This window comes from Camarhynchus parvulus, unplaced genomic scaffold, assembly GCF_901933205.1.
Source record: "Camarhynchus parvulus unplaced genomic scaffold, STF_HiC, whole genome shotgun sequence".
NCBI classification, from domain to species: Eukaryota; Metazoa; Chordata; class Aves; order Passeriformes; family Thraupidae; genus Camarhynchus; species Camarhynchus parvulus.
In genome coordinates, this window is record NW_022148325.1 from 3,618 (window position 1) to 17,256 (window position 13,639).

The 13,639-nt window shown below is 59.9% G+C and overlaps 2 protein-coding genes across 3 annotated transcripts; one reads left to right on the plus strand and one right to left on the minus strand.

Annotated features, from left to right (window-relative positions):
- Positions 1-457: 457 nt before the first annotated feature.
- Positions 458-5,655, minus strand: LOC115916550 (zinc finger protein 180-like; the record flags this gene model as incomplete). Its single annotated transcript, XM_030970282.1, has 3 exons — positions 5,553-5,655; positions 1,295-1,360; positions 458-1,143 (listed from the first exon to the last, which is right to left on the minus strand). Coding segments are annotated over exons 2-3 (708 nt in total), but the record flags the coding sequence as incomplete, so codon positions are not given.
- On the plus strand, positions 5,115-9,616 carry LOC115916552 (gastrula zinc finger protein XlCGF49.1-like). 2 transcript variants are annotated; one of them, XM_030970284.1, is made up of 3 exons: positions 5,115-5,200; positions 7,556-7,631; positions 7,818-9,616. In XM_030970284.1, the coding sequence occupies exons 2-3, from the start codon at positions 7,583-7,585 to the stop codon at positions 8,573-8,575; spliced, it is 807 nt and encodes a 268-aa protein (XP_030826144.1). In that variant the 5' UTR covers positions 5,115-5,200; positions 7,556-7,582; the 3' UTR covers positions 8,576-9,616. The 2 variants fall into 2 exon arrangements, with proteins under 2 accessions (XP_030826144.1, XP_030826145.1); XM_030970285.1 differs by having other exon boundaries at positions 5,135-5,200; positions 7,823-9,616.
- The last annotated feature ends 4,023 nt before the right edge of the window (positions 9,617-13,639 follow it).

Genomic DNA, 13,639 nt, shown 5'->3' on the forward strand with positions numbered 1-13,639 from the left:
AAAAACCTCTGAAATTCTGGAACTTTAGACATCTTTGATCAATTTATTTCATTTAACCCTGTTTTGGCTGTTTTAAGGGATGAAGATGAAGCAGAAGAAAATTAAGGCCAAACAAAAGGAGAAGCAGCCAGGTGTGTTCCCAACATGGATCACAGGGAATGTGAGTGACCAGGGCTGTGCCCAAAGTGCCTCCTCCAGTGGGGGATGGAGCTGGAGCAGCGCACGAGCCGGGGCACTGGGGCTTCCCTTACTGGTGGCTCCGTTGGTGTTGGTAAGTTAGAGCCTGGGAAGCTTCTTCCCACACTGGGGACACTCGTATGGGGCCTCTCCCCAGTGTGGGCTGGGTGATGAGGTGGGAGTTGTGCTTGAATCCCCTCCGGGGCATTGGAAGGGCCTCTCCTCTGTGTGAATCCGATAGTGCTGGAGGAGATGGGAGCTCCCCACTTGAACACTGTACCCCCCATGTGATTGGTGGACAATCAGGTGGGGGCTCTGGCCTGGTGCGGATGAGGGAGCTCTGTCTCTTCCCACACTCCCCACACTCGTAGGGCCTCTCCCCAGTGTGGGTCCTCTGGTGCCGGATCAGGCTGGAGCTCTGGCTGAAGCTCTTCCCACATTCCTCACACTCGTGGGGCCTCTCCCCAGTGTGGATGCGTCGGTGCCTGACAAGATGGGAGTTCTGCCTGAAGCCCTGCCCGCAGTCGGGGCAGCGGAAGGGCCTCTCCTCTGTGTGCGTGCGCTGGTGCAGGAGGAGACTGGAGCTGGTCTGAAACCTCTTCCTGCATTTATCACACTCGTAGGGCCGTTCCCCAGTGTGGGTCCTCTGGTGCACAATCAGGTGGGAGTTCCACCTGAAGCTCTTCCCACACTCCCCGCACGTGTGGGGCTTCTCCCCATCATGGAGCTGCTCATGGAGCACCAGCTCCGAGCTCTGCCTCCATCTCCGGCCGCCTTCCCGGCCCAGGCTGGCTCTTTCCCCCTCACATCCCCGCCAGCTGCGTTTGCAGCCCCTCCTCGTGCGGCATCTCCGGGCCTTTTCCTCCCCGTTGGCTTCCTGCGCCGTGGAGCCGCTCAAAACGGCCTCTTCCACCAGGTTCTGCCGCGGGCATTTGTCCTCCCTGCTCTCCATGCTCAGCTCCTGCTCTGGGGAGGAAGGACAAGGACACGATGGCATTTGCCTCCGTGCCACAGGCAAGGGCAAGGAGATCCCCCAGGGCTGTGCTGCAGCCGGGGCCGTGCTGGGCTGGGAGATGGAGCAGCACAGAGGGGAAAGGGGCACTGACTTCCTCCTCACCTGCCTCAGTGTCCCGGGGCATCTTCCTCTTCCTCGCAGCCTCCCAGGGGTTGGCAATGGGAAATCCTGGTTTGGGGAAAACAAGGGATGAGCACATTGAGTTTGAAGGTCCCTCTGCCCAAGTCCATCTCTACAAGTCACCGGCCATCTGGGCTCCAGAAAAACCTCCCAAACACCAAGATTCAGCCCTGAAAAAGCCTCCCAGGAGTTCCCTGTCCCTGGTCCCTCCCCTCTGGTGTTCGGGGGTTCCCCCTGTCCCAGCTGCTGGGGTCACGCTTGGATTGGGGGTCCCCCTTCTCCTGGGTGCCCGCCCTGCCCAGGCTGCTGGCAGTCCCAGCAATGCCAAAAGCTCCCCCCTCTTGGCTCTCCCCATTTCGGGATGCCGGGGCTCTTTGGGCTCCCGGGCTCCCTTCTCCCCTCATTCTCTGCTCTGGGCTGCAGCGGCTCCAAGGAGTCCCCCCTTCCCCTCTCCAGCCTCTTGAGCTCCCGCCAATGGCGGGCCCCCTCTCTGGCCCCCACTTTGGGCTCCTGGGGACACAGGCTCTGCTCCTCCAGGCTGCCTCTGCCGGCAGCCGCCACCGGCACCCGATGTCCCCCAAGGGGCCTTTTTCCCAGCCTTATATTTCACCCCAAAAGAAATCCCTCCCACTACTGCACAATGGGGGCGATGATCCCACAGGTGGGGGCTGCGAATTCAGGCAAGGCACGACTGAGTGCTTCTTTCTCCTTTCCTTGATGCTCCTCTTCCTCTTCCATCCCACCTCCCCCTCCTCCCTAACCCCACCTCTTCCTTCCATCACAGCTCTCTCTCCACCTCCACTCTTCCCTTCCTATCCCGTCTCCTCCTCCATCCCTGCCCTAACCCTGCCTCCTCCTCCTCCCCCAGCAGCAGCCACACCCTCGGTGCCCCATTCCCGCAGCCCTCGCAGCCCGCGGCAGGAGCGGGGATGGAGCCGGGACAGCTCGGGATGGGCAGCGCGGGGCTCTCGGCTGCTCCCAGCCGCTGCCGCGGGGGAACCCGGCCCGGGCCAAAGGAGAGGCAAACTGGGCAAACTGGGGGCTGCACATCCCAACTGGGCCTTGCTGGGGCCCCTGCCTGGGCACTGCCAGCCCCTTGGGGCTCCTCTGGGCACATCCGCCAGAGGGGAACGCACACAGGGCTGGGGGATCCCAGCAGTGGCAGCACTGCCAGGGACTGGGCTGCACTGGGATCCTACTGGGAGTGACTGGGAATGACTGTGAGCACGCTGAGGGACACTGGGATATACCAGGAGTGTCTGTTAACCATACTCGGGGGACTGGAACCACACTGGGAACAGGTGGCACCATGCTGGGAAGAACTGGGACTATGCTGGGGTACCTGGGAGCGAGTGGGAATGACTGGGTGTACACTGGGGACAACTGGGCATGACTGGGACCATGCTGGCAGGGACTGGGATCATCTATGGATTGCCTGGCACTATACTAGGGACAACTGGGATCACACTGGGAGGAACAGGCAGTGACTGGAACCGTGCTAGGGGCTACTGGGATCCTACTGGGATCACAGTAGGAGGAGCTGGCCAATGCTGGGAGTGACTGGCATCATACTGGATCATATCGGCAGCCACTGGGACTGCACTGAGGGTGACTGGGAGTGGCTGTGAGCAACTGGCATCAGGCTGGAAGCAACTCAGGGCAACTGGGAACATGCTGGGAATAACTGGGATACACTGGGAGAGACTGAAACCACACTGGGGGTAAATGAGAGCAACTGGAACCACACAGGATGATCATGGGAGCAGCTGTGCCCCTGCTGGGGTCATACTGGGAGCGACTGGGAAGGTGCTGGCTCTGACTGGAACCATACTGGAAGCGACTGGGAGCAATTGGGCCCACACTGGGAATGACAGGGAGTCACTCTGAGCATGACTGCAATAATACTGGGAGTATCTGGGACTGACTGGGGTCATACTGGGGGTGACTGGAACCATGCTGGGAGTGACTACTACTCCTGCTGGGGTCATCCTGGGAGCCACTGGGAACACACTTTGGGCAACTGCCAGAAACTGGGATCATGCTGGAGGCAACTGGGAGGAACTGGGAAAGACTGGGATCATTCTGAGCTAACTAGAACTGTACTAGGCACACTGGGATATGCTGGGAGTGTCTGTGACCATACTGGGGGGACTGGAAGCACACTGGGAACAGCTGGAACCATGCTGGGGGCAACTGGGAGTGAGTGGGACCATGCTGAGAGGGACTGGGATTATTCTAGGGACAACTGGGATCATGCTGGAAGGAACTGGGAAAACCTGGAATTATACTGGAGGCAACTGGGATCACACTGGGATGACAGTGACAGCAGCTGGGTCCATGTTGGGTGAGACTGGGATCATAATGAGGGTGCTTGGAATCATACTGGGATTGACTGGGGCAGGCTGTGAGCAACTGGAACCGTGCTGAAAGCACCTGGGGGGAACTGGGAGTGACTGGGAGCATGCTGGGGGGGGACTGGGATATAGTGGGGGAGACTGGGGGTCACAGCGATCATACTGGAGGCTCCTGGGGTCATGCTGGCATTGACAGGGAGCAACTGGGATCACACTGGGGGTCACTGGCCTCATACTGGGAGTGACTGGAAGTGACTGGAGTTACACTGCAAGTGACCAGGATCATACTGGGAGTGACTGGGATCATACTGGCAGTGACTGGCATCATACTGGGAGCAGCTACAATCGGACTGGGATTGTAGGGGGTGCAATTGGTCCCGGTCTGGGGGGTGCTGGGAGCTACCAGGCGCATGCTGGGAGGTGACTGCGCAGCCACTGGGAGGAACTGGGAGCAACTGGGAATGGCAGGATGCAGCTGCAGCAGCAGCAGCTCCCCGGTGGCCCCGTGCCGGTGCCGCTCGTGGTGCCGGCTCTGGCTGTGCCGAGATCCCGCTGGAAGGGGATCCCAGCCAGGGACCCCATGGACACCAACTGGGGGAACCCCAGGCCGGGCTCTGACAGCGCCACGGGCAGGGAACGCAGGGACGGGAGAACTGGGGGGACACCGAGATTTGGGGGCTGCGGGGGCACGGGGGAACCAAAGGGGGAACGGGAGAGCTGGGAGAGCAGGGAACGGGGTTTGGGGGTTCCAGGACTGAGAAAAGGGGAGGCTGCGGTGGGTCGAGGGGGGACGGGCTGGGTTAAGGTGGGTCCTGCATCCAGGAAAGGGAGCTCCAAGGGTCCCCGGTGTTCCCCACTTCCAGCAAAAGGTGGAAAATTGGGATGGCTGGGAATAGGGTCCCCGGGTGTCCTCAGTGTTGACAACAGGAGGGGCTGGGTGCTGGGAAAGGCAGGAATAGGGGTCCAGGGGGTCTCTGGGTGAAGGAAAAGGGGGCTCTGGGGACTGGGAGAGGCGGGATGGCCGGGAAAGGGGTGCGGGGGTTGTTGGAGCCGGATAAGGGGGTGTGGGGTGGATCCCCTGCCCAGGAATGGGGGTTCAGGGGCCCCCCGGTGCTTCGGGATGGGCGATCAGAGAGTCCCGGGGCCGGGGGTCCCCCTCAGCTCTCGCCGCCCCCCACGGGGCCCCAGGAGCGCCCCCAGCCCCAGCGCTGCTCCTCCTCACTCCCAGTGTGACCCCAGTACGGTCCCAGTAGAACTCAGTCACCCGAGAGCTGCTCCCAGGATGATCCCAGTACAGCCCAGTCACTCCCACTCCTGCCATCCCCCCCACCCCTCGCTCCGTTCCGACCTGTCCCGGCTCCATCCCCGCTCCTCCCGCGGGCTGCGAGGGCTCCGAGACCGGGGGAGGAGGAGGAGGGAGGGAGGAAGAGGCGGAGCGGCAGCAGGAAGCGGCGGGAGCAGAGGACACCCGGAATCCTGCGGCTCCGGCGCTGCTTGAACTCCGCACCCTGGGAACATCGCCCGCATTCCGCAGGTGCCCGGGGAGGTTCCCCCCTGTCCCAGCTGCTGGGGTCACACTTGGATTGGGGGTCCCCCTTCTCCTCAGTGCCCACCCTGTCCAGGCTGCTGGCAGTCCCAGCAATGCCAAAAGCTCCCCCCTCTTGGCTCTCCCCATTTCGGGATGCCGGGGCTCTTTGGGCTCCCGGGCTCCCTTCTCCCCTCATTCTCTGCTCTGGGCTGCAGCGGCTCCAAGGAGTCCCCCCTGCCCCTCTCCAGGCTCTTGAGGCTCCCGCCAATGGCGGCGCTCCCCCCTCTCTGGGCTCCCCACTTTGGGCTCCTGGGGGACACCCCAGGATATCCGGACCGAGCTCCTTCCCCCCGCTCACCTGTGCGATGCGGGGGGGACGATGATCCCACAGGTGGGGGCTGCGAATTCAGGCAGGGCTCGAAAGAACCGCGTGGTTCTTTATTCTTTCCTTGATGCTCCTTTGTCCCTCCTCTTCCTCCCCCCTCCTCCCCCCTAACCCCACCTCCTCCTCCCCCTTCCATCCCTGCCCTTCCCTCCCTCCTCCTCCTCCCCCAGCAGCAGCCACACCCTCGGTGCCCCGTTCCCGCAGCCCTCGCAGCCCGCGGCAGGAGCGGGGATGGAGCCGGGACAGCTCGGGATGGGCAGCGCGGGGATCTTGCAGTTATTCCCAGTCACTCCCAGTTCCACCAGTAAGGTTCCAGCATGATCCCAGTACAGTCCCAGTCACTCCCAGTAGGATCCCAGTGCAGCCCAGTCCCTGGCAGCGCTGCCACTGCTGGGTTTCCCCAGCCCTGTGTGCGTTCCCCCCTGGCGGATGTGCCGAGAGGAGCCCCAAGGGCTGGCAGTGGCCAGGCAGGGTCCCCAGCAAGGCCCAGTTGGGATGTGCAGCCCCCAGTTTGCCCAGTTTGCCTCTCCTTTGGCCCGGGCCGGGTTCCCCCCGGCCGCAGCGGCTGGGAGCAGCCGAGAGCCCCGCGCTGCCCATCCCGAGCTGTCCCGGCTCCATCGCCGCTCCTGCCGCGGGCTGCGAGGGCTGCGGGAACGGGGCACCGAGGGTGTGGCTGCTGCTGGGGGAGGAGGAGGAGGGAGGGAAGGGCAGGGATGGAGGAGGAGGAGGTGGAGTTAGGGAGGAGGAGGAGAAGGAGGGATGGAAGAGGAGGAGTGGGAGGAAGAGGAAGAGGAGGGACAAAGGCAGATCGAGGAAAGCAGAAGGAAGCCCCAGCCCTGAAACCCCCCCTGAGCCTGGACTGAGCCCCAGTGTGGGCAGCAGGGGAGGGGGGATTCTGCTCCTCTGCCCCACTCAGGTGAGTCCCCACCTGCAGAGCTGCCCCAGCCCTGGGGTCAGCACAGGAGGGAGCTGGAGCTGCTGGAGGCAGTCCTGAGGAGGCAGCAGAGATGCTCCAAGAGCTCGAGCCCCTCTGATGTGGAGCCAGGCTGGGAGAGCTGGGGGTGCTCACCTGGAGAAGAGAAGAATCCAGGGAGAGCTGAGATGTCCTGCAGCTCCCTCTGTGCTCTCAGCCAGGCAGAAACAGGCTCTGGATTGAGCCCTGGAGTAGGGCAGGTGTTGGGGGTGTGCTATGGAGCTGCTCTCCTGTGGGATATCTCCTCCAGGCTGGAAGCACCTCGGTGCAGGAGTGAATCCAGGAATGTGGCTGTGGTAGTCCTTCCTTGTGGCTTGTCCCCAGCCCTGCTGTTCCCTTGGCCACTCCTGTGGGATACAGTGCAGGTTTGGGTGCCTCAGCACCACTAAACCCTCCCTGAATTCACAGCCCCCCCCACCCATGGGATCGTGATGGGGGAGAGGGAGCTCGGCCTGGATATTCCGGGGGTCCCTGGGTTGGGTTTTTTGGGGGGATGTTTGGAGAATGAAGAAGTGCAAGGCTGAGCGGAAAAGGCCCCTTGGGGGGACATCGGGGGTGCCGGTGGCGGCTGCCGGCAGAGGCAGCCTGGAGGAGCAGAGCCCTGTGTCCCCCAGGAGCCCAAAGTGGGGAGCCCAGAGAGGGGGGAGCGCCGCCATTGGCGGGAGCCTCAAGAGCCTGGAGAGGGGCAGGGGGGACTCCTTGGAGCCGCTGCAGCCCAGAGCAGAGAATGAGGGGAGAAGGGAGCCCGGGAGCCCAAAGAGCCCCGGCATCCCGAAATGGGGAGAGCCAAGAGGGGGGAGCTTTTGGCATTGCTGGGACTGCCAGCAGCCTGGACAAGGAGGAATCCCAGAACCCCAAAACTGAGAGACCAGACATGGGGAACTCCTGGGAGGCTTTTTTAGAGCAGATTTTTATGGACACATGATGTTGACATCCTGACATGGACTTGGGCAGGGGGACCTTCAAACCCAATGTGCTTATCCCTTGTTTTTCCCCAAACCAGGATTTCCCATCCCCAAATCTTGGCTGAATGGAGGTGGCTGTGAGGAAGAGGAAGATGCCCTGGGACCCCCAGGCAGGTGAGGAGGAAGTCAGTGCCCCTTTCCCCCTCTCTCCTGCTCCATCTCCCAGCCCAGCACGGCCCCTGGCTGCAGGACAATCCTGCTGCTGATGCCGTCCTGCCGGGGATGCACTGGGGGGATCTCCTTCCCCTTCCCTCTGGCACAGAGGCAAATCCCATCATGTCTTTGTCCTTCCTCCCCCAGAGCAGGAGCTGAGCATGGAGAGCAGGGAGGACAAATCCCCACAGCAGCAGAACCTCATGGAAGAGGCCGTTTTGAGTGACTCCACAGTGCAGGAATCCGATGGAGAGGAAAATCCCCAGATATCTCCCCGGAGGAGGGGCTGCAAACGCAGCCCTGGGTGCTCTGAGGAGGAAAGAGCCACCCTGTGCCAGGAAGGTGGGCAGAGCTTCAGCCAGAGCTCGGAGCTGGTGCTCCATGAGCAGCTCGATGATGGGGAGAAGCCCCACAAGTGCTTGGAGTGTGGGAAGGGCTTCAGCTGGAGGTCCCGCCTGCTCCGCCACCAGATGATCCACACTGGGGAGAAGCCCTACGAGTGTCCTGAGTGTGGGAAGGGCTTCAGAGACAGCCCCCAGCTCACCATCCACCATCGCATCCACACCGGGGAGCGGCCCTACGAGTGTTGGGAGTGTGGCCAGAACTTCCTCCGGAGCTCCCACCTGACCTCCCACCAGAAGATCCACACAGGGGAGAAGCCCTACGAGTGTTCTGAGTGTGGGAAATCGTTTCAGACCAGCTCCCTTCTCCTCATCCACCAGCGGATTCACACAGAGGAGAGGCCCTTCCGCTGCCCCGACTGCAGGAAGGGCTTCAAGCACAACTCCCACCTCACCAGGCACCGGCGCATCCACACCGGGGAGAGGCCCTACGAGTGCCCTGAGTGTGGGAAGAGGTTCAGGACCAGCTCAGTCTTGAATCAACACCAGTGGAGGCACCGCTAAGAGAAGCCCTGCAAGCCCTGGCTGCAGGAAGAGCTTCATGCGCTGCTCCAACTCCATCCCCCATCAGAGAACCCTCGTTGCAGAGAGCCCTGGCGTCCCACATTCCCAGTAATCCAAGTTGGGAAGACACCTGGCTGGTGGTCTCCACATCATCCCGGGTCCCTGTAGGCACCTGACTCAACGCTGGGGCAGGAACATCCATTGGGTCTCAGCTCCATACTGGAAACTCCTTGGGAAGAGCTGATTTTTGACCTTGTCTTGCTTTGAAAGAGAGGTGTCTGCTAAAGAAGGCAGGAGCCATCCTTGGAATGGAAAATGTAAACCCCCTTCCTCTGAATTATTACAATTGTGAAATTAAGCGGTTCTCAGGCAAAGATATGGGAGTAGGAATAACAGTTCTTTACTGGTGTGTAAGTAAAGCAAAGAAAGAACAACAAGTACAGCATTGACAGAGGCTCTGCTGCACAAACCCTCAGGTGTGGGTTTGATGATCCAGGTGCCCCAGCAGGGCTCAGGGTGCACCAGGCTGGGCTGGCAAGATGTGTCAGCAGGCAGGGGGTGTGGGGTGTGAAAAACACGTTCAGTCTCCTGTGAAAATTTAAAAAGTTTAATAGAGGACAATAGGAAACAAGGACCATAGAGCAATGGTTATTACAGCCAGGTGCATCTTGGCACTCAGCCTTAAATACCTTTTCCCTTACATCAATCTTTTGCATAGTCATAGACCCTTATGCATAGTAAACTTTTTCCCAAACTAGTTTACATGTTCCAAGAACTGTTTAGTATATTTCCTCCTTGCATCTGCCTTTTTAGGGCATGAGTATTCCTGGCTTGTGGTTTTAGTCCTTTTTTATCATCATCTTCAGTTTTGGGTCCAGTCCACTCTGCCTTCAGACAGTGGTTGCTGATAGTTGGCAGATCTGTACAGGTGTCCTCATCCTGTGTCCTTGTGTTAGGAAAATTAATCCACAAACATCAGAGGTTTAAGTCCAGAAAGGAGACAGAGGAGTCCTTTTACTTTATTTGAATAAAGGGAGAGGCCATGGGACATTCCCCTGGGGTGTCTCCAATTTTTGGAGGACGCAGACTCCTTTTTATCCCAATTTCCCGGCCACATTTCCCTTTTCTCTTTCCCCATTGGCTGAGGTACTTGAGAGGTACAGACTTCCCAAAACGCCTGATACCAAAGATTTCCCTCTAATGTATTACCCTCCCTTTTAATTTTTAATTCTTATGGAATTAAGGGGTTTCCCCCATTGTTTCTTTCATCTTTCAATGTCCAATTTCATTTATCAGCAAGCCTAAAGTTTATTTGTAAAGGCAAATATCTTTTTCCATTAATCAGTGGAATCTTTCCCATTGTTTCTTTTATCTCCCAGTGCTGGTTTTATCTACCAGCAGACTGTGTCTATACAGGGGGGCAGTGAGATCACATTTGCAGTGACTGGGACTATCCTAGGAGCAACTGGGTGCAACTGGGATCATACTGGGAGGAACTGGGAGCAACTGGAACCATGCTGGAGGCAACTGGGATAATACAGACAGGGACTGGGATCCCACTGGGAGTGATTAGGAGCATGCTGAGGGCAGTTAGGACCATTTTGGGGACTCCTGGGATTCACTGGGAGTAACTGGAACCGCACTGAGGCTGACTGGGAATCATGCTGGAAGCAACTGGGAGGAAGTAGGAGTGACTGGGAGCATGCTGAGGACAACTGGGATATACTGGGAGAGACTGGGGGTCACTGGGATCATACTGGGAGTGACTGGAACCTGGGCAATGGCCTGGGCTGGGTGATGTGGGGCCTCAGGGAGCGCAGGGAGCACTGTGACACTGCAGGGCCTGATGGAGCCAAGGGGACATGGTGACACTCTGGGCCCGCCCTGGCCGTGGGGTGTTTCAGGAGCCCCGGGGTGCCCAGGGCAGCAGAGCAGAGCCCCTGGCTCAGGGGCAGCAGCTCCCCGGGACACCCTGGGCGGGCGGGTGGCAGGGGATGCCCAGGGAGAAGAGGAAGCCAAGGCCCAGCACCCCAAGGGCGGCACCGGGATGGGGCAGGAGGGAGAGGCCAATGCTGGGACTGGGCTGGGGCTGCCCAGCACTGAGCCAGGGCGGCGCCTCCATCCCACGGGACCTCCTGCTCCTCCTGCTCCTTCTCCATTCTCCTGCTCCTCCTGCTCCTTCTCCATTCTCCTGCTCTTCCTGCTCCTTCTCCATTCTCCTGTTCCTCCTCCTCCATCCTCCTCCTCCTCCTCCTCCTCCTCCTCCTCCTCCTGCTGTGCTCCCAGCTGCAGGAGTGGCACCCTCAGGGCAGCCCAGGCCGGGCCTGGTCCCTCCATGGGGACAGGGCCAGGCCGCCCTGGCCCCGCAGCCCCTGAGCTCCAGCAGCAGCAGCAGCAGCAGCAGCGGAGCCATCGCAGCCTGGCCATGGGGCCCTGGCAGGGACAAGGGCCGCAGCGGGGCAGCCGCTGTCCTGGCTGGGCCTTGCAGCCTCAGGGCAGCCCAGACAGCACCACAGCCCGGCCATCACCACAGCCCAGCCAGTGTCACAGCCCAGCCAATGTCACAGCCCAGCCAGTGTCACAGCCCAGCCAGTGTCACAGCCCAGCCAGTGTCACAGGCCGGCCCCACCACAGCCCAGCCAGTGTCACAGCCCAGCCAGTGTCACAGCCCAGCCACCACCACAGCCTGGCCAGTGCCACAGCCCGGCCACTGTCACAGCCCGGCCAGTGTCACAGCCCGGCCACCACCACAGCCCGGACAGTGCCACAGCCCCGGACAGTGTCACAGCCCGGCCACTGTCACAGCCCGGCCAGTGTCACAGCCCGGCCACCACCACAGCCCGGACAGTGCCACAGCCCCGGACAGTGTCACAGCCCCAGACAGCGCCACAGCCCTGGACAGTGCCACAGCCCGGCCACCACCACAGCCCGGCCATCACCACAGCCCGGACAGTGCCACAGCCCCGGACAGTGCCACAGCCCTGGACAGTGTCACAGCCCTGGACAGTGTCACAGCCCCGGACAGTGCCACAGCCTGGACAGTGCCACAGCCCTGGACAGTGCCACAGCCCCGGACAGTGCCACAGCCTGGACAGTGCCACAGCCTGGACAGTGTCACAGCCCGGACAGTGTCACAGCCCCGGACAGTGCCACAGTCTGGACAGTGCCACAGCCCCGGACAGTGCCACAGCCCGGACAGTGCCACAGCCTGGACAGTGCCACAGCCCTGGAGAGTGTCACAGCCCCGGACAGTGTCACAGCCCCGGACAGTGCCACAGCCTGGACAGTGCCACAGCCCCGGACAGTGTCACATCCCCGGACAGTGCCACAGCCCTGGACAGTGCCACAGCCCTGGACAGTGTCACAGCCCCGGACAGTGTCACAGCCCTGGACAGTGTCACAGCCCGGACAGTGTCACATCCCTGGACAGTGTCACAGCCCTGGACAGTGTCACAGCCCCAGCCATCGCCTCGGCCCAGCCAGCCCTGCCCGGCGCTCACCACCAAAGGGCCCAGCTCAGCCCTTCGCCCGCCCCACAGCAGGAGGCTGAGGCAGCCAAGGCGGCCAGCAGCAGCCCAGACCCAGAGCCTGCAGCCACGGGCACGTCCAGCTGCTCCTCACGGTGCCGAGCGGGGCACACGGACATGTGTCCCCACCCTGGGCTGCTCCTGAGCCAGCACAGCGCGGCTGCCCCTGTGCTCCTGCAGCCCTGCTCAGCTCCTGTTGGGGAAGATGAAACAGGAAAGCCTTAGAAATATGATTGCCTGGCAAAAGATTTTGAGAATATAGAAACTGTAAGCGAGGTTGAAATGAAAGCAAGCTTTGAGATACCTCAGTTGATGAACAACTGGGAAACAATGTTGTGGCTGGTTGAAGGTAATCCCCTTTTAATGAAACACTTCCCTCTGCTTGCAGAAAGGTCCAAGGGTCAGAGCAGACCCTACTGGCTCAGCAGAAGGGGTCCAAAGAGGAGTTTTTAGGCTTTAAAATGTAACACAGTATGGTGATGTAATGATTCTTATAGGTTGTATGTAAATGCTATAGGATTTGTATATTGTACTAGATTGGTTAGTGAGAATTAGAAGAAGATGTATTGTATTTTAATGGGAATTTCACTCTCTTATGCTTTTGCTCTCTTACCCTTTTTACTCTCTTACCTTTTTTACTCCCTTATGCTCTTCCCCTCTTACTCTCTTACCCTCTCATCCTCTCCACCCCTCTCTTCTCTCGGGCCGGCTCCGAGCTGTGGCTGGCAGCTCCAAGCAGGGCCCTGCACCCAGGCCCTTTGCAATAAACCGCAAGTTCCACGACCTGGCTTCAGAGATCTCTCATCTCCGTCCATCCCAACCGTCCTACCCCCAATGCTCCTACAATCTCCCTCTTTCCTGCCACAAAATCCCCTCGGGCAGCTTCCCTGGGGCTGCCACCAGGGATCTCAGCTCCTTCCACCTCTGTGTGTCCAGGATTCCAGGAGATGCCTACAAGGAGTCTCAGGGAGAGCCTGGAAGATGAAGGCTCACTGCAAAAGCAAAAACTGATCAAGGTCAGCTTCCCTGGAGCAATCTGGGGCTGCTAGACATTTTTGTCATCCTGAAATTGGAGGTCAAGACTGTGGGACACTCCTTGGAACAGTCTTAGGTAGATCACACAAGATACAACTTCCACAAAAAGACAAAAATTTCCTCAGGTACCTGCCTTGGAGCAGTCTGGGGCAGCTGCTTGGGCTATCAAGTGCCTAAACCTGAGAGGAAAATGTTCTGAGAGATGCCAGGAGGACCCTCCAGTGCACCCTGGCAAAGAGAAATGCTTCCAAATGAGCAAAAGCATCTTGGAAGTCTTCCCTGGAGGAATCTGGGGCTGCCACCAAGGATCTCAGCTCCTTCCACCTCTGTGTGTCCAAGACTCCAGGAGATGCCTGGGAGGAACCTCGGGGAGATCCTGAAAGATGCAGGTTCACTGCAAAAGCAAAAACTGATCAAGGTCAGCTTCCCTGGAGCAACTGGGGGCTGCCAGACAGGATTTCTTGTCCTGGAACTGGAGGTTGAGACTCTGAGAGATGCCTGG